We start from the raw sequence: 21294 nt of genomic DNA on the forward strand, positions 1-21294 counted from the left end.
TTTGTTCATTTTCAGTCTCATTTTGTCTCATTTTGTTCATTTTAAGTCTCACTTTGTTCATTTTGCCTCATTTTGTTCATTTTATGTCTCATTTTGTTGATTTCAGGTCTAATTTTTTTATTTTAAGTCTCATTTTGGTCATTTCCTGTCCTATTTTGTGGATTTTATGTCTCAGAAAGATGCCAGATACCAAAAAGTGATCACAAATAACTATAAAGATGTAAAAAGAACCAGCACATAAAGAGTGAAATGTGACAAAAAGCAGCCACTAACTGATGCTAAACGGTTAAATGTCTGCAGTCATTGAGTGAAATGTCAGGTTTTCTGGTCGGCTCTGGACTCTGCGGTGGTTAAACGAGCAGGAACGTTTCTAGAACCTCAGACCCACTGAGAACCTGCTGCCGGTTATTAAAGCTGCAGCTTCTCTGTCAGCTGACTGATCTGTGGAGCATCCGTCCTTCGGTTCAGGGACGTTTCATCCTGATGCATCATAAACAGCCTGGAGAACGGAAGCTGCTGCAGTTTGGTCCTCTGTGTTGTTTTAACTCTCGCTCTGGTCACATCTACAGAAGTCAAATCATCCTTCAGGTCAAAAAAACTGACAGATTCAACAGCATACGGAATAAAATCACCACAATTTCACTAAAATTAACCACAAAGATGACCAAAATAGTGCAAAACATCTGCAGATGCACAGTTAGAGACGCACATAAAACAACAAAATGACCACAGAGACAGGAAAACAACCTAAATGTGACACAAAACACCTTGAAATGATACAAAATATCTGCAGAAGCACATGTAAGTACCCAGAAAATGACATTAAGATGCAAAAAACAACCCTAATGTGAAATTAAACTGTAACAAACAGGCAGATAATTCACAATATGAGATATAAAATGATCAAAATATGACAAAAAGCCGGCCACAAAAATGCAAAAATAAACCAGGACACCACAGTGAAGCATGGAGGACGAAGCGTGGTGAAAAACATCTGCAGACGTGCATTTAAAGACAAAAAACCCCAAAATGACAGCAGAGACATGCAAAACAATCTAAATGTGGCACAGAACTGTCAGAGATTAAAAAAAATCACAATTTGAGACATAAAAAGGCTGAAATTTGACTCAAATTTACCATGACGACACACAAAAGAGTGCAAAACATTTGTAAATGCACATTTAGATTCAAAACGACTAAAATGACATACAAAACAAGATTTAAAATGAGGAAAAAAAACCCACACAGTTTAAACCAGGACTACCACATAGTCCTGACAGTGAAGCATGGAGGAGGGAGTGTGACACAAAATGACCACAAAAAGACCTACAAAGACCACAGAGACAAGAAAACAACCTAAATGTGACACAAAATGACCACAAAAAGACCTACAAAGACCACAGAAACAAGAAAACAACCTAAATGTGACACAAAATGACCACAAAAGGACCTACAAAGACCACAGAGACAAGAAAACAACCTAAATGTGACACAAAATGACCACAAAAAGACCTACAAAGACCACAGAGACAAGAAAAACAACCTAAATGTGACACAAAATGACCACAAAAGGACCTACAAAGACCGGAGAGACAAGAAAACAACCTAAATGTGACAAAAATGACCACAAAATGACCTACAAAGACCACAGAGACAAGAAAAACAACCTAAATGTGACACAAAATGACCACAGAAAGACCTACAAAGACCACAGAGACAAGAAAACAACCTAAATGTGACACAAAATGACCACAAAAGGACCTACAAAGACCGGAGAGACAAGAAAACAACCTAAATGTGACAAAAATGACCACAAAATGACCTACAAAGACCACAGAGACAAGAAAAACAACCTAAATGTGACACAAAATGACCACAAAAAGACCTACAAAGACCACAGAGACAAGAAAACAACCTAAATGTGACACAAAATGACCACAAAAAGACCTACAAAGACCACAGAGACAAGAAAACAACCTAAATGTGACACAAAATGACCACAAAAAGACCTACAAAGACCACAGAGACAAGAAAACAACCTAAATGTGACACAAAATGACCACAAAAGGACCTACAAAGACCGGAGAGACAAGAAAACAACCTAAATGTGACAAAAATGACTACAAAATGACCTACAAAGACCACAGAGACAAGAAAAACAACCTAAATGTGACACAAAATGACCACAAAAAGACCTACAAAGACCACAGAGACAAGAAAACAACCTAAATGTGACAAAAATGACCACAAAATGACCTACAAAGACCACAGAGACAAGAAAAACAACCTAAATGTGACACAAAATGACCACAAAAAGACCTACAAAGACCACAGAGACAAGAAAAACAACATAAATGTGACACAAAATGACCACAAAAAGACCTACAAAGACCACAGAGACAAGAAAACAACCTAAATGTGACACAAAATGACCACAAAAAGACCTACAAAGACCACAGAGACAAGAAAACAACCTAAATGTGACACAAAATGACCACAAAAGGACCTACAAAGACCGGAGAGACAAGAAAACAACCTAAATGTGACAAAAATGACCACAAAATGACCTACAAAGACCACAGAGACAAGAAAAACAACCTAAATGTGACACAAAATGACCACAAAAAGACCTACAAAGACCACAGAGACAAGAAAACAACCTAAATGTGACACAAAATGACCACAAAATGACCTACAAAGACCACAGAGACAAGAAAAACAACCTAAATGTGACACAAAATGACCACAAAAAGACCTACAAAGACCACAGAGACAAGAAAAACAACATAAATGTGACACAAAATGACCACAAAAAGACCTACAAAGACCACAGAGACAAGAAAACAACCTAAATGTGACACAAAATGACCACAAAAAGACCTACAAAGACCACAGAGACAAGAAAACAACCTAAATGTGACACAAAATGACCACAAAATGACCTACAAAGACCACAGAGACAAGAAAAACAACCTAAATGTGACAAAAATGACCACAAAAAGACCTACAAAGACCACAGAGACAAGAAAACAACCTAAATGTGACAAAAATGACCACAAAATGACCTACAAAGACCACAGAGACAAGAAAAACAACCTAAATGTGACACAAAATGACCACAAAAAGACCTACAAAGACCACAGAGACAAGAAAAACAACCTAAATGTGACACAAAATGACCACAAAAAGACCTACAAAGACCACAGAGACAAGAAAAACAACCTAAATGTGACACAAAATGACCACAAAAAGACCTACAAAGACCACAGAGACAAGAAAAACAACATAAATGTGACACAAAATGACCACACAAAGACCTACAAAGACCACAGAGACAAGAAAAACAACCTAAATGTGACACAAAATGACCACAAAAAGATCTACAAAGACCACAGAGACAAGAAAACAACCTAAATGTGACACAAAATGACCACAAAAAGACCTACAAAGACCACAGAGACAAGAAAAACAACCTAAATGTGACAAAAATGACCACAAAAAGACCTACAAAGACCACAGAGACAAGAAAACAACCTAAATGTGACACAAAATGACCACAAAGGGCTTGAAATGATGCAAAACATCTGGAGAAGCACATTTAAAGACACCAAAAATTTAATTAAGATGCAAACAACACGACTATTGAGAGGAAAATAACTGAAATGTGAAAGTAAACCATCACAAATAGGCAGAAAAAAAAATCACAATATGAGATATAAAATGGACAGAAATGAACCACGACGACACACAAAACCACCAGGACTGTGACAGTGATGATGATGTGGAGCAGCCAAATAAACCTAAAACCAACACAAAGAGACGCAAAATGAAGCAAAATATTCATCAATGAGACACTGAACAGCTCAGCAGCAGCTCCAGGTAAAGTTCAGGTGAAGCTGAAACCAGGTGAAGCTCCGTTAAGAGCAGCTGTTTCTGGGCTAATTATCGCCCCGGCCGGCGGAGGTCAGGGCATTCTGGGGCATTCTGGGGCAGTTTGGGGCAGTTTGGGGCTAATCACAGACCGCTGAGTTTACGGCCTCAGAAAACAGAAGATCATTGCTCACATAGCTGCTGTCCAACAGCTCCTCCTCCTCCTGAGACCTTCCTCTGCAGCATCTCAGGCTCAGTGTCATGCATGGTGCCTCATCATACCGCCACCTCCATGCTTCACTGTCAGGACGACAAAAAGATGCAAAACGCCCAAAATAAGACATAAAACTACTGAAAAGAGACGATAAATTAACAAAATTGAGCACCAACTGACCAAAAATGGACAAAAACACCAAGAAGGGGGTAATAAAAGTTACCAAAATGGCAACAAAAAGATGAAAAACAACCAAAATAAGACATAAAACAACCTTAAAGTGATAAAAAAGGAGCAGCATGGCAGCAAAGGAATGGAAGACAACCAAAATAAATCACAAAAAACAACTGACTAAAATATGGGATAGAATCATTTCTGAGATGTAAAACTGCCGTAAAATAATGCAAAACGACCAAAATGAGCCAGAAAATAACCAGAAAGAGACACAAAAACGACCAAAATGACAACACAAACATGGACAACTACACAAATAACCACAATGACACAATATTTTTAATAAAACACTAAATAGCAACAAAAACATGTCAAACATCACAAATGTGACACAAAAACACCACAAAGAAACACAAAATGACCAGAAAGAGCCACAAAACCACCTAAAAATATGGGATAGAATCACTTCTGAGCGGCAAAAGGGAAATGAAATGATACAAAACGTCCAAAATGAGACAATAAATGATCAAAATACAACAAAAAAACAACCAAAAACAACCACAAAGAGACACAAAATGAGCCAAGTGGCAACAAAAACATGCAAAACATCCAAAATGAGATGTAAACCTACTATAAATTAATGAAAAAAATGTTTAAAAAATGGAGCACCAATTGACATAAAACAACCTTAAAGTGACAAAAATGAGCAACATGGCAGCAAAAAGATGCAAGATGATCAGAATATGGCTCAAAATGACTAAAACAAGACACAAAACCACCTCAGAAACACTTAAAATGACTAAAATATCGGACAAAGTCACTTCTGAGAGGCAAAAGGGCAATAAAATAATGCAAAACGACCTAAATGAGACATAAAACTGCCGAAAAGAGACGACGAATGAGCAACATTCAGCATCAACTGACCAAAGAATGGCAACAAAAAGATGCAAAACACCCAAAATGAGACATAAAAGGTAGAGAAAAACGATGGAAAAGGAGTCAAATGGAGCACCAACTGACCAAAAACTGACATAAAACAACCTCAGAGATAATAAAAAAGAGCAACATGGCAGCAAAGAGATGCAAGACGATCCAATAATAACACAAAAATGACAAAAAAGACACAAAAATATGACAAAAACCCAAATATCACACAAAATGACCACAACGGGACGCAATATTTCCAGTAAAGCACATTAAATAGCAACAAAAATATGTTAAACAGCACAAATGTGACACAAAAACACCAAAGAGACGAAAACAGACCCAAGTGTCGGTCCTGCTCTACTTTACATCTTTGTGGTCAGTTTAGTTTCACATTTAGCTTATTTTGCATGTTTCCGTGGTGTTTTTGTGTCTTATTTCATTTTTTGACGTGTTAATTTCATTTTTTTGTGTCTTTAAACGTACATCTGTGGGTGTTTTTTATCATTTCAAACATTTTGTGTCTCATTTTGGAGGCTTGCAGATGTTTTGCATGACTTTTGTGGTACATTTTTGTTTATTTGTGGTCGTTTTGTGTCACATTTAGGTTGTGTTGCATGTCTCTATGCTCATTTTTGGATTTTTTTGTGTCTGTAACTGTACATCTGCAGATATTTTCCACTATTTTCTGACCTCACACCACCACCTCCGTGCTTCACTGTCAGGGCTGTGCATCCACTGTGGCAGTCCTGGTCTATTTTGTGCGTCTTTGTGGTTAATTTGTGCCAAATTTCGGCCATGTTATATCTCATATTGTTCATTTTCTGCCTGTTCGTGACAGTTTTGTTTCACATTTAGGTTGTTTTTGTCTTGAAGGCCATTTTTTGTGTCTTTAAATGTGCATCTGGAGATTTTTTTTTAATCATTTTAAACCATTTGTGGTCATTTTGTGTCACATTTAGGTTGTTTTCCATGTCTCTGTGGTCATTTTGGGGCTTTATCTGTCTCTAGCTGTACATCCGCAGATATTTTCCATATTTTTGACCTCACACAGCCTCATATCATCACACCGCCACCTCCATGCTCCACTGTCAGGACTTCTTTTATTCATTTTATGGATTTTTCTGGTCATTCTGTGACTTTATGTGTTCAAATTACGTCTTCTTGTGGTCTTTATGTGTATTCTTGTGGTCGTTTCAGGTCTTTGTGGTCATTTTTTTCACATTTCCTCCTCCGTGCTTCACTGCGGTAGTTTTTCTGGTCATTCTGAGTCTCTTTGGGGTCTTTTTTATTATTGCCTGCTGTTTATTTTAGCTGTTTTTGTTGCTGTTTTGTCCACCTGTGGTCATTTTGAGTCTAATTTTTATCTGTTTAGAGCCTCACTGTCCATCAGATGATGCTTTGTTTTTCATTCTGACTCAGATTTGATCATTTTATATCTCATATTGTTAATTGTGTGTCTCTTTGTAGAAGCTTTACATTGTATTATGGGTTTTTTGCATCTTGTTTTCATTTTTATGTCCAGTTGTGTATCTGCAGGTATTTTACATCACTTCAAGCCTTTTGTGGTCAGTTTTTCTCCCATTCTGGGTAATTTTGTCTCATTTCTTGTTGTTTTGAGTCCAACTGTGCATCTACAAATGTTTTGCAGTGTTTTTCGTGTTAATTTTAGCCATATTTTGATCCTTTTCTTTGTCATATTGCGATTTTTTTTTGGCATTTTCTTGTACTTTAGTTTTACATTTTCACACCACAGGCTGTTTTTTATGTTTTTTGTCACTTTGTGGATGTTATTTTTGGGTTTTTTGCATAACACCGGCATCATTTCAAGCCTTTTGTTGTCTTTTCTTTGGTCATTTTGTGTCTCATTTGTTGTTCTTTTAAGTCAAACTGTGAACTTTTCTAATCTTTTTGTTGGATTTTAGTAAAATTTTGTGCCTCATTGTTGCTTTTTCATGTCTTTGTGTTGGTTCTGCATCACATTTATGTTGTTTCATGCTTTGAGATGTTGTGCATCACTTAGCATGGTAATGTGAGGAGTTCCTCAGGGCTGCATCCTGGAGCCTCCTTCATTTAAAATGTACATTTATTATTATTATTGTTATTACACATTTTAAAGGTTCCTGCTTCGAGGTTGGAGGAGGAAGAACTGAATCTGAATTCCAGCGTCGTCCCCCAGAGGAAGCAGCATTAGCACATTAGCATTAGCGACACTAACAGTGGTAGACTTTAATCAGGAAACAGCTGATTCACATTAAACTCAAATATTAAAAAAAAAATGACTTTTTTTCCCTTCTGATTCTGTCAAGAAAAAAAAGTCCAGCCTTTAAATTCAACACTTTGGTTTTATGTTTTTATAAATTTGATGGATTAACTTTAAAAATCACTAAAATGATTCAGTTCTTCAGGTAGAAAATTTGTAAGACTGAAAAATTCTGCAGATTTTCTATTTCTGAACGGTCCTTAAACGCATCGTGTGTGATGCGTTTCAGTTTCCTCATGAAAATTAAACTAATCTCAGTTTAAAATAAACACTGAAAAGTATTTTTGGATTTGCATTTGCATCATTTTTGTGTATTTTTTAATCTTTTCATGTCATTTTTGCATTTTTGTGTGATATTTTTACACAGTTTACTCATATTTTTGTGCCTTATTGTCTAGACTATCTTATTTTTTCATCTTTTTGTGTTCCTGCATCAATTTTGTGTAAGTTTTTGCACCTTTGTGTCACTTTTGCCGCTATTGATGCATCTTTGTGTCTATCATGTTTTTAAACCTTTTGTGTTACTTTTATATCTTACTTTGCATGTCTGTATCATTTTGTGTAATTTTAAAAAATTATCTTTGTCTAATTTTAACACAGTTTATGTGGATTGTAAGTGTCTTTGTGCCACTTTTGTGTCATTTTCCATCTTTTCGTGTTATTTTTGCGTGTTTTAGTGGATTTTTTTCCTACAATTTCTGCATATTTTTGCTTCTTTATCAATATTATCTGTAATTTTTTCATCTTTTTGTGTCTCTGGGTCACTTTTGTGTAATCTTATTCATCTTTTCATGTCATTTTTGCAGCGCTTTATGTTATCTGAATCTGTTATCTTTGATTCTTTGTGCGTCATGTCGGCATCTTTGTGTGTCCTTGTGTCACTTTTGTGTATTTTTTCCATCTTTTCAAGTCATTTTTGCATTTCTGGGTTATTTCATGGTCTTTGCATGACTTTTGTGTCATTTTTGCATAGTTTTGTCTAATTGTTCCAAATTTGCGTTATTTTTACATTCATGTCTGTCATTTAGTGTCATTTTTAACTCAGTTTTGTTTTATTTGCATTATGTCTGCATAATTATAAAATTATTTTTGCATTTTTATTTTTATTTTTTTAACAGATCTTGAAATTGTTTCAGGTTTTTGTATCTCTGGGTCACTTTTGTAATTTTTTTTCCATCTTTTCATGTCATTTTTGCATCTTTTAGTCATTTTTGTGTCACTGGTCTCATTTTTGCAACCTTTTGTGTTACTGTTTATCTTATTTTTTACATTTTGTGTCATTTTTATGCAGTTCATCCATATTTGTTACATCTTTTTGTGTTTCTGATTTCACTTTTGTGCACCTTTGTGGAAGTTTGTGTCACTTTTGTCTGCTCTTTCTGCATTTGTTCTGGTCCTGTCTGCATCTTTGTGTGTCTATTTGTGTCCTTTTAGCAGCTTTTTGTATTATTTGAGTCTGCTCTCTTTGATTCTTTGTGCGTCCTGTCTGCATCTTTTGGTGTCTTTGTGTCATTTTTGCGTATTTTTTTCCATCCTTTAATGTCATTTTCGCATTTGAGTACTTTCGCATCGTTATTTGCATCTTTTTGTCATGTTTATCTCACTTCTGCAAAGTTTTGTGTTATTTTTACACAGTTTATGCATTTTTTTGCTTCATTATCAATATTATCCGTTATCATTTTGTGTTTCTGCATCATTTTTATTTATTTTTTGCATGTTTGTGTCACTTATTTCTCATCTCGTTGCATATTTTTGCATCTTTGTGTCATTTTTGCAGCATTTTCTGTTCTTTTTATGTCTTATTTTTACATGTCTGGGTTATTTTTCAATCTTTTTGCCTCCTTTTGTGTCATTTTAACTCAGTTTCCATATATTCTTGCATTTCTTTGTCATTGTTAGCTGTTATTTTTGCAGTCTTGTGTGTCTTTGTCTCACGTTTGTGTCATTTTTGCAGATCTGGGTTATTTTTACATCGTTTTTGTATCCTTGTGTGTCTTTTTTCCTCCACATGTTGGAGCTGAACACGTTAAGAAGCTCAGATCATGTGAGAACATCTGTTGTTGTTCCATCTTCATCATCATCATCATGGCGACCTTGACCCCGCCCCCTTCACCCTGCTCTGATCATGCGACCAATCAGCTGCTGACCTTGGCCCCGCCCCCCCGTCCCTCATGGAACCAATCAAACACCAATCAGGCCTCGTGTCTGGCTTTGACCTCCGACCTTCAGAGGGAATAAAAGCAGCTGCAGGTCCTGAACAAACCACCAGGGACTAGTTTCAGAGGCGGATTAACACGCCGACGCCGCAGACTGGCAGCTTTAATCACATCAGGACGAATGAGGCGGAAAATATGACCAGCGACCACATCAGGTTTTACAAAACGGCAACAAAGACACACAAATGAGACATGAAGCCACCAAAAAGTGGTGAAAAATGACCAGAAAACGAGAGAAAACAGCAACAAAAACACACAAAACAACACAAATGAGACACAAAGCCACCAAAAAGTGGTGAAAAATGACCAGAAAACGAGAGAAAACAGCAACAAAAACACACAAAACAGCACAAATGAGACACAAAGCCACCAAAAAGTGGTGAAAAATGACCAGAAAACGAGAGAAAACAGCAACAAAAACACACAAAACAGCACAAATGAGACACAAAGCCACCAAAAAGTGGTGAAAAATGACCAGAAAACGACCTGAGAGAGAAAATGGCAACTAAAACACACAAAGCAGCACAAATGAGACACAAAACTATCATAGAGACAAAAAAAATCATCTAAATAAGACCAAAAAACAACCTCAGAGCCAAAACAGCAATAAAGTCATGCAAAATCCTGTTTGATCAAAACGTGACACAAAAAGACACAGATGTGAAAGTGAATGAGCAATCTATCAGGTGTTTGACCACAAAGAACCTGAAAATGGCAACAAAAAATGCAAAACACCCCAAAATGCCAAAAATCGGATCAAGATCAGACAAGAAACAACCAAAACCAGCACAAAAACACACAAAACGACGACAAAAACGAGCAAAACGATCTAAAATGGACGAAGAAAAACCAAAAACAGCAGACATTAGAGAGACAAAGCTTGACTGAAAGAGCACAAACAGACAAAAAGACACAAAACGAGACACAGAACTTCCAGCGAGACACAAAAACAACAGACATGTGAAACAAAATTAACAAAGTAAGAGAAAAAATACCAACCAAAAGGACAGCAAATTGGGAGAAAACAGCATAAATACGACAGTAAACAACAGAAATGTGACAATAAACAGAAATTTGACAACAGAAATGTGACAGTAAACATCAGTAAACAACAGAAATGTGACAACAACAGAAATGTGACAATAAACAACAGAAATGTGACAACAGAAATGTGACAATAAACAGAAATGTGACAACAGAAATGTGACAGTAAACATCAGTAAACAACAGAAATGTGACAACAACAGAAATGTGACAGTAAACATCAGTAAACAACAGAAATGTGACAGTAAACATCAGTAAACAACAGAAATGTGACAGTAAACATCAGTAAACTACAGAAATGTGACAGTAAACATCAGTAAACTACAGAAATGTGACAATAAACAACAGAAATGTGACAACGGAAATGTGACAACAACAGAAATGTGACAACAACAGAAATGTGACAACAGAAATGTGACAACAGAAATGTGACAGTAAACATCAGTAAACAACAGAAATGTGACAATAAACAACAGAAATGTGACAGTAAACAACAGAAATGTGACAGTAAACGTCAGTAAACAACAGAAATGTGACAACAACAGAAATGTGACAATAAACAACAGAAAAGTGACAGTAAACAACAGAAATGTGACAGTAAACAACAGAAATGTGACAACAACAGAAATGTGACAACAGAAATGTGACAGTAAACATCAGTAAACAACAGAAATGTGACAGTAAACGTCAGTAAACAACAGAAATGTGACAGTAAACGTCAGTAAACGATGACACGTTTTCCTGTGAGAACCACAGATTCAGAAACAAAGAATCTTTTGAGGCTTCAGGAAAACGAGACGATTTAATGGAATCAGAGTCTGAGGGAGATCGTTACTTTGTTTACTTTGTTTACTTTGTTTACTTTGTCAGAGTTCTGTTTGAGGTCAGTTTGTTCATTGTTTATCTGAATTTAGCTGCATTTTGTTTGTGTTTACATTTGTTTGTTAATTCGGGATTTTGTTAACTTGTTGTTTATTTTGAGCTTTGCTTGTTTGTCTTTTGTCTGCGTTCAGTTTTGTTTGTTTTGATTTTATTGATTATTTTGTTTATTTGTCTGAGTTTTGTTAGTTCGACCAGAATCATTTTAACACACAAAATGACAATTAGAATGACAAACAAATGCAAAAAAACACACACAAACAGACAAAGAAATAAACAAAAAATACACAAAATGATACAAAAACAGTAAAACAATAAATTTACTGTCAGATTACAGTTCAGGATGATTGTTTCACAGATGTTTGCTGATGTTTTTAACGCATTTTACATTCTTTAAACTTATTTTACAGATGTTTGCTGATGTTTTTACATTTTTTAAAGCTTATTTTACAGATTGTTTGACAGTAAACCCGTGTGTGTGTCGAGTCCAGATGAAGTTATTGATCAATAATTGGATTCATATCGGATAAAAACCGTCGTCTTTCCATTTCCCACTGAGGAATCCAATCAGAGCTGAGATCATCCACGGCTTTAATCGCCTCCATCAGACAAATAGAGCAGCTCAGCATCAATCACAGCCGTGCACGCTCACCGTGCACGCCCGCCGTGCACGCCCGCAGCTAATAAATAGGCTCCTCTGCGCTCATAAATTATCCAGTTTAATTAACAACATGGATTATGATTGGACTGTGATTTAATTAAAGTTCTGCAGCAGCAGCAGCGACATTTATTACAGAGAAGAAGAAGAAAAACTGATTTACCGACAAACCCACGAGTTCTGGCCTCAGATTATCTGTTTTCTCTGTTCAGAACCGGAAAATACGCAGGAAAAGTGGAGGATTTTACTGCTCACACCCAGACTAAAGGTACAGAAACCTGTGTTTGACAAATAAAATGATAAAAAATCTGCTAAATCAGCCACAGTCTGGTCAATATTTGAGTTTGTGTTGAAAAATGTTCAAAAAAATAATTGATTTTTAGCATCTTCTCTGCTAAAATCAGCTGCAATTTGGAAATTGGAGTTTTTAATCAATTTTAAAAAATCAAATATCTGTTAATTTAAGAGAATTTCCTGCTAAAATCAGCTCCATTCTGGTAAATATTAGAGTTCACATCCATAAAAAGGTAAAAATCTTAATTTTTTTGACATATTTGTGGTAAAATCAAAGCTACAATCTGGTAAATATCTGAGTTTGTGTTCAATTTTTTAAAGAAATTAAAATTTTAAACATTTTTTCTACTAAAATACAGAGTAAAATTTGGGAAATGTGAGTTTTTACAAATAAAAAAAATCAAGAATCTGTTAATTTAAGACATTTTTCTGCTAAAATCAGCTTCATTCTACTGAATATTTGACTTTACATCCATAAAAAGGTAAAATGTGTTAATTTTTAACACTTTTGGCTAAAATCACAGCTATATTTAGGTACAAATGTGTTCTTATACATGAAAAAGTGAAATTCAGTCAATTTAGGACATATTTGTTATGAAGTCACAGCAAAATTTGTGGAAAAATTTGAGCTTTTTATTCATAAAAAAGTAAAAATCTGATTATTAACTAAACTGGAACAAACAAAAGGTTAAAAATTAAAGTAATAATTCGCCAGAAAACTTTTAAAAAATAGCAGAAAATATCTATTCAATGAAGATTTTTTTCTGATTTAATCTTTTGTAGAAATACAGAATTTTTTGGTTTACAGTTTAGACCTGATTTTTTTCAAAACTTTTTAACCACAGTGAAGAAAAATGAGCCTGTAGTGGAAGAAATAGAGTCAACAGTGATTTAATATGAGCCAACAAGGAGAGGAAATGATCCACAGTGAAGAAAAATGAAAAATGATTCACCAGTGGATCAAACATGTGCCCACAGTGAGGAAAGATTAAGATTATTGTGAGTTAAAATGAGCTGACAGTGAATAAAAATGAGTGAACCAAGAATAAATGGTCCACAGTGAAGAAAAAATGGCAAGAGCAAAGAAAAACGTGGCTAGGGTCAAGAAAAATGGTGCTTTTTAAAAAGATACAAAAGGGAGTTAAAATGAGCTGACGGGAAAAAATTGCAATCAGCGAGAAAGAAATGAGAAAACAGTGAAGAAAAATCAGTTTATAGTGGAAAAAAATGAGCTTACAGGGGAAAAAATGACCAACAGTGAGTCAAAATGAATCAAAAGTGAGGAAGAAATAGTCCATAGTGAAGAAAATTTGGCCAATCATGAGTTAGAATGAGCTGAAAGGGAAGAAAACTGAGCAAACAGTGGATGAAGAATAACCCACAGTGAGTTAAAATCAGCCTGCAGAGAAAACATGTGACCACTGTGAAGAAAAACGAGAATAAAATGTCTAAAAATGAGCCACAGGGAGAAAAAAACTTCAGGATCCTCATCAGTCTTTGTCTGATGTTCGTTTTTAATCACTGTTTGTTTATTTCCTGTTTTTAAAATATTTTTTCTGTCGGTTTGTTCCTGATTTCCACCCGGAGGCGACGTCACCGCCGCGGACCAATCAGCGGGCAGAGCGCGGCGCAGGGGGCGGGGCCTCGGCGCAGAAGGGAGCGCAATTTAAATCGTGGAGCTCCAGAGAGACGCTCAGACACCGACAGCCAGCGGGCCGCCGATCCGCCGCTGCGACCTCCAGCCCGGGCAGAGCCGCAGCGCAGCGCCGCTCCTCTTCAGTGGCGCAAACTGGATGTTATTGCGGAAAGTCCGGACGCGTCTCTCTGCTCCTCCCGCTCCTCCTCGGCTGCCATGGATTGGTTTCCTCTGAGCGGATTATTTTAACTCCCCGCAGCGCCTCCTGTCCGGCCGCAGAGCTCCAGAGGCCGGTCCTATGAGCGCAGCCTTCGGCCCGTCCTTCATGGTGATGCAGCGGCCACTCGGAAGCACCACCGCCTTCAGCATCGACTCTCTGATCGGGGGGCCTCCGCAGCCCAGCCCGGGACACTTCGTCTACACCGGATACCCGATGTTCATGCCCTACCGGTCGGTGGTGCTGCAGCCGCCGCCGCCCCCCGCCCTGCAGCCGGCGCTGCCCGCCGGACACCACCCGCCGCTGCCCGGCCTGCAGGGCGGCTTCTGCTCCAGCCTGGCCCAGGGCCTGACGCAGGGCATGGCGCTCACCTCCACCCTCATGGCGTCGCTGCCCGGCGGCTTCTCCCCGAACCAGCAGCACCAGGAGGCGGCCCGGAAGTTCGGCTCGCAGCCGCTGCACGTCTTCGACAAGAGCCAGGAGCTGCGGCTGGACGCGGAGGACGGGAAGAGCTTCCTGCAGGGGAAGGAGTCCGCGCTGCCCGCCTTCCACGACCCGGACACGGCGGTGCAGACCTCCACAGGTAGGCGGGCCGCTGCCGCTCGGTTAGCCGGGACAGGACGCTCCGTCCCGGGCAGAGAGACGGAGGAGGAGCCGCCGATTCACCCGGAGCAAATTATCACCTAAAATCATTGATGTGTTTTTAAAAAAACATATTTCTGGTTTCATCTGCTTTATCAGATACTAAGAAGAATAAGTAACATTTAAATAGATTAAATCTAATCAATTAAAAATATAAATTTAAAGAATAAACAATCATTTTAATTAATTTCTGGATTTTTGCACTAAAACGTTTAAAATATCAACATTTCATTTCAAATATTTTTATTCTTTTTAACGCGGATTTAAACTAGAAATGAAATCAGATTTTTATTAAATGTGTCATTTAGTCAAACAGCTTCTTTTGGTTTTTATTTTCTGCGGGTTTTAAATAATCAACAGTCACCATTTATTTTTATTATTATTAGTATTAAATGTGCCGCCGGAGGCTCTGATTATTTTCTGTGAATCAACATTTCATTTAATCAGACAACTAAACAATCAGATTCACCTGAAATGACTTTAATCTGTGTATTTATTTATTGGAGATAAATCTTTTTATTAAATCATTTATTTAAATCTTTCGCTCCTTTTTTATTTTCCAGTCTCTGTGGAGCTGAACTAAAAATCTCTTTCCGTCTTTTCTCGGGTGCTGATATCAAACAGACACATTCATCTCCTCTTGAGTTCATTATTCGTGATCACATCTGACATTATTGAGTCTCCAGCAGCTCCTGGATGGAGGCCGCTCACACGCTCCGTGCGTAATTACGCGTGAAACCAAAACTCCCCGCAGAGAGCAGCGCGCGCTGATCCGCTCTGATCCAAACACTGATCCGATGATGGATATTGACACGAGACGGGACGGACCCCCTCCTCCCCCCTCCTCCCCTTCCTCCCCCTCCAGCTCCAACATGTCGCCGCTTTTACGCAAATTTATTCTCCGAATGTTTCCATCAACGAAATACCAGAAATTCAACGTTTTTAATTCATCTGATGATTAGATGTAATTATAAAGAACAGAAATAATATTTTAGATATTCCATGGATGAAATAAAACTTTTTAATCCAAACTAGATGAAAACAAAAAACATTTTTTGTGTTTTTGTATTTTTTTTTGTGCGTAAAATCTTTTTTTATTTTTCCTCCGCAGCCAAAGACTCCAAGGACGAGGACCGGAAGGACGAGAGCTTCTCTCTGGACAGCGACCTGGACTACAGCTCCGACGACAACCTCACGTCCATGTGCCACAAAGAGGACGCGGACGGCGGCGGCGCTCTGGACGACGGTCCGCTGCTCCACGGCTCCTCCGGCGGCGGCTCCGGTTCGGGCGGCGGCACCGGAGGAGGCGGCGGGAAGAACCGGCGGCGGCGGACGGCGTTCACCAGCGAGCAGCTGCTGGAGCTGGAGAAGGAGTTCCACTGCAAGAAGTACCTGTCGCTCACCGAGCGCTCGCAGATCGCGCATGCGCTGAAGCTGAGCGAGGTCCAGGTGAAGATCTGGTTCCAGAACCGGCGCGCGAAGTGGAAACGGGTCAAAGCCGGGAACGTGAACAACAAGTCCGGGGAGCCGTCCCGGAACCCCAAGATCGTGGTTCCGATCCCGGTGCACGTGAGCCGCTTCGCCATCAGGAGTCAGCACCAGCAGATGGAGCAGAACCGGCCGTAGAGGCGGAACCACCGGGGCCGGTACCGGAGCCGCGACCGGAGCAACCGCCAGAAGAAAAACTGACAGAAAGAGTCGCGAAACTCCAGAGAATCTTCCGGATAAACTGATGAAGTGTCAGCTTCTGTTTTAGAGAAAAGAAAAGAAAGAAATCCTCCAGAAAGTTTAAAAAAAAATCTTTGATTCGGTTTCTACGGTTTGATTTGTCAGAATCTGTGGCCTTACCGGACAAACACAACCTGCAGTTTATTTTCTCTCCGCGGGCTGAAACTAAAACCATCAAAAAGACCCGAACAGCTTAAAATGATTCCAGACTTTTGTTTCTCTGAAGGAGGTTTGATGGAAACTCTGCGGAAAAACGGAACTTTGTGCAGAGAACCTGAGGAGGATCCGTGTGTAAATACCGGGACCCAGCGGGACTGAAGCTGCTAATTTATTTATAGAAAAGTGTGCAACAGTGAAAACATTCCCTGATTCTGGAGTAAAAAAAGAAGAAAATATAAAAGATGTGAATTAAAGCTGCTCCGTCTCCTTCTATCCTCCGTTACTTCTCTCATTTCTACCAACAAAACGAGCAGGAGTTGGTTTTTAAAAGCCACAAATCTTAATTTATTCTCCTTTTTTTAACGGATTTAAAACAGAAAACAGTTTAATTTCATTTATTGTTTTATTTCTTTAGCGGAGTCGTTTGAATTTAGAACTAAATCTGCTCATTTGGAAGCTTTTCTCTTAAAATGTGTTTTTTAAACTCATACAAAAGCAAAAATGAACTAATTTCTTCTTTTTATTGTTTAGGCTGCAGCTAAATTTGGTCAAATCTGTGTTTTATTAATTAATTGAAAGCTGTTTTATTGGAGATGTTTGGATCATTTTCAGTTCATTTCATCCAAAAGCTTCATTTTGAGGAAGAAAAATCTGAATTTTAACGTAAATGAATGATAATTATCTAAATAAAAAGGTTGAAATGCCTCCAACCGTTCATTATTTTCACCAATAATTCCTCACACACTTTTCTGTCATTAATTCTGAGTTTTTTCTGGTAAAAGTGGAACTAAAGTGTTTATTCAGGAGATTTTTCTGCTCAAGTTGAAGCTCGACTTGGAGAAATTTGTGTTTTTTGTTCATCAAAAAAGAAAAGAGACTAATTTGGACGTTTTTCCTTCTGTGGTTTGGAAATCTGTGAGTTTTTAATCAGAAAACAACTAAAATCTGCTAAATTTAGAAGATTTTTCCAGAAAAAAAGTCACGTTTCTGTTTAAACTGGACTCATTTTTCTTCCCGTTAATTAAAAATCTAATTAAAGAGAATCATTTCATCAGAAACAGATCAAAGGTTTTTATTTTTATGGTTTGATTTAAAGTCAAACGATGAAAACGAGGCCTAAAGGCAGAAAAACACCACATTTATTTCACTAAATAAAGAAAAAAACGTTTAAATCTGTCGACGTTCAGCAGAAACTAAAGCAGAGTTCATTATTAGACTGAAGAAATGAATAAAAACGGCAGAAATCAGATCATTTGAGACGTTTTCTGCTTTAATTTCAGCTGAATTTGGGGAAATAAATGAACTTTTACTCAGAAATCTGATTTTTTTTAAAACATTTGTCCTTAAAAAGCAGCTTCAGTCTGAAAAACTGAAAATAAAATGTTTATTTAGGACATTTTTGGGCCAAAATTATCATTAGATTGTGAGAAATGAGTGTTTTTATTCGTTTGTTTTTGCTCTAATTGCAGCTTAGTTCTTAGAAATGTTTGTTTTTAATCCTAAAACTGTTTATTTCTATCATTTTTCTGCTAAAATCAGCAGCTGATTATTGGAAAATGTTTGTTTTCACTCAAACTAAAGCAACAATCTACAAATTCATGACATTCTCCTGCTAAAATTAGAGTTAAATTTGATAAATATGTTTTATTTCTTTTAAAAAGAAGCAAAAATCTTCTCATTTGGAGCCTTTTCTGCTCTATTTGAAGCTAAATCTGTGATTTTTTTTCTCCTAAAACTGAAGGAAACTGTTTATTTAGAACATTTTTCTGCTAAAGTTCAACTTCATCATGAAAAATACGTTAAATTTTATTCAGAATTAACAGGAATCTGCAGTTTTTATACATTTTTCTGCTACATTAAATGATTTTAATCATAAAAAGAAGTTAAATCTGCAGCTTAATTATGAGAAATGTTTGTTTTTCCTCTTAACAAGGAAATAAAACGGTTTGTTTAGAACATTTTCTGGCTAAAATCACAGCTGATTATTGGAAAATGTTTGTTTTACCTCAAAGAAAAACAAAAATCGACACATTTAGACTTTTTTTCCTTTGAAATCTCAGCTGTAGTTTGATAATATGTGAAGTTTATTCCTTAAAATAAACAGAAATCTGATCTTTTTGAACAGTTTTCCTCAAACTTCAGCTTCAGTTTGACAAATCTGTGAATCTTTGCTCATAGAACTGAATAAAAAATGTTTTAGGACATTTTTGTGCCAAAAACATCATTAGGTTCTGAGAAATGAATGATTTTTATCATAAAAAATAATCTAAATGTGCTTTTTCTGCTCTTATTGCAGCTGAATTATTTAAAGAATGTTTGTTTTTACTCAAAGAAAAGAAAAAATCGACACATTTAGACTTTTTTCTGCTCAGATCTTTGCTTGATTATTAGAAAAGTGTGTTTTAATCATAAAAAGAAGAAGTAATTGTTTATTTAGAACATTTTCCTGCTAAAATCAGAATTAAATTAGAAAAATATGTTTTATTTATCATTAAAAGAAGCAAAAACCTTCTCAATTGAAACATTTTCTGCACTAATTGTAGATTAATTTTACTCCTAAAACAGAAGAAATCAGTTTATTTGAAACATTTTGTCCTAAAATCTGAGTTAAATCCAATAAATGTGTTTTTTATTCATAAAAAAAGGAACGAAAAGCATCAGTGAGACATTTTTTAACATAAACTCTCAGCTGTAGTTGGAGAAATACGTCAACTTTTACTCATTTATAATTTGTTTTCTGCTCCGATCAAAGATGAATTTTGGAAAATGTTAATTTTTGCTCAAAGAAAAAGCAACAAGCTGCTAATTTCTGACGTTTTTCTGCTCAAACTGCTGTTTGATTCTGGAAAATGTGTTTTATTTCTCACAAAGGGGAGCAAAAACCTTCTCATTTGGAGCCTTTCTGCTCTAATTGCAGATTGATTTAATAACAGGAGAAAACTGTTTATATTGAACGTTTTTCTGCTAAAAATCACAGTGATAGTTGATAAATGTGCGCATTTTCTGCTTTATTTTTTACGTTTCTCGTCTCAAAAACAACAAAAATCTTCTCATTTTAAACGTTATTTTCCCTCTCAGGTCGGAGTTCAATTAATAGAAATGTTTATTTTTGCTCAGGAAACAGTTTATTTGGAACATTTGTCGTGATTAAACCTCCCTGCAGGAGTCAGACGGACGCGGAGGATCGAACCCAAACCGGGAGTCCGTCGGTAAAAAACGGATTTTATCCTGGAAACGATCCGCGGGACGAAAATCACACATTTAAAGAGAAAATTAAATAAAAACTTGAAGCCACTAAAATCCACATTTTTTGCTCGTTGTTCGGCCGCAGAAGGACGCTCGGCTCCGTCGCTGTTTGGCGCACCTGTGCGTAATTACGCACTACTCGGTGTCCGAGTCCGTGCGTAATTACGCACAGGTGCGCCAAACAGCTTCAGTCAGAGTTTGGATCCAAGAATGAATTCAAATCTTTCATCTGATTGATTTAAAGAGCAGAAAATAACCTCCACAGGACATACTGATTATCGATCAGTTATTGATTTATTGATCTGACAGAAAATAAACCGATTTGTTTGGGTCTTTTTTGTTAAAAATTTGATTATTGCAGTAAAAAAATAACCAGAAACTTAAAAGGTGGAATTCAATAATAAACGGGGTCCAGGTGCATGATGGGAAATGTAGGAATCCAGATGCCAAATAAGAAAAAACAAGAAAAGCTTTGATTTGTTTTTTTTCTAAATGCGTTTTGATAGAAAAAAATAAAAACAATAAATAAATAAAATCGGACACATTTAGGGCCCGAATGAAGGTGTTTCCTGATGAAGCCGTTAATGAGCGTCGGTAATGGAGCTGCTAAATGAGCCTCTGGAGGCTCTCAGCTCATTAATCCTGGGCTTCATCCCTAAACTCCAAACCAGCAGAGAAGCTGATGGAAGGTCTGGAAGGAAGCCAGTAAGCAGCCGCTGAGTCGAGCTTCACTGCTACGATTTAATATTTCAAATGGTGCTTGTGCAAAAACAGACAAAAAAATATACTGAGTTTAATGTGATGAAGAAGTTCATGAAGTAGTGACTGAAAGCCCCGGAAAAAGCCAGTAAGTAGAGACTTTGAGCGAGGATTTGTTTGGTAAATTCAGTGTTTTTCAAGGTGCTAAAAAAGACGCTTGAAATTTGTGCAAAAACAATTACTGTCAGGTGTCTCATGTGTTTAAGAAGATCATGCTCCGGTAGTTGAAAGGTCCAGAAAAAACAGTAAGAGGACCTTGAGTCATGATTTTTAAATGTTCTTTTCATTAAAGTTGGTATTTTTATGGGAACACCAATAAAGATTCACAAAATTTCTGCCAGAACACACCAAAATAATTACATGTTGAATGT

General features: G+C 37.0%; 1 protein-coding gene across 1 annotated transcript; it reads left to right on the forward strand.

Annotated features, from left to right (window-relative positions):
- The first annotated feature begins 14247 nt into the window (after window positions 1–14247).
- On the forward strand, window positions 14248–16770 carry gbx2 (gastrulation brain homeobox 2). Its single transcript, XM_022214764.2, has 2 exons — window positions 14248–14972; window positions 16143–16770. The coding sequence occupies exons 1-2, from the start codon at window positions 14471–14473 to the stop codon at window positions 16655–16657; spliced, it is 1017 nt and encodes a 338-aa protein (XP_022070456.2). The 5' UTR covers window positions 14248–14470; the 3' UTR covers window positions 16658–16770.
- Window positions 16771–21294: the final 4524 nt, after the last annotated feature.

This window comes from Acanthochromis polyacanthus, chromosome 22 (genome assembly GCF_021347895.1).
Source record: "Acanthochromis polyacanthus isolate Apoly-LR-REF ecotype Palm Island chromosome 22, KAUST_Apoly_ChrSc, whole genome shotgun sequence".
NCBI lineage: Eukaryota > Metazoa > Chordata > Actinopteri > Pomacentridae > Acanthochromis > Acanthochromis polyacanthus.

Coding starts and splice junctions, on each gene's coding strand:
- gbx2 (XM_022214764.2), top strand. CDS start 14,471: ATGAGCGCAGCCTTCGGCCCGTCCTTCATGGTGATGCAGCGGCCACTC. Junction 14,973..16,142: donor GGCGGTGCAGACCTCCACAG/GTAGGCGGGCCG, acceptor TTTCCTCCGCAG/CCAAAGACTCCAAGGACGAG.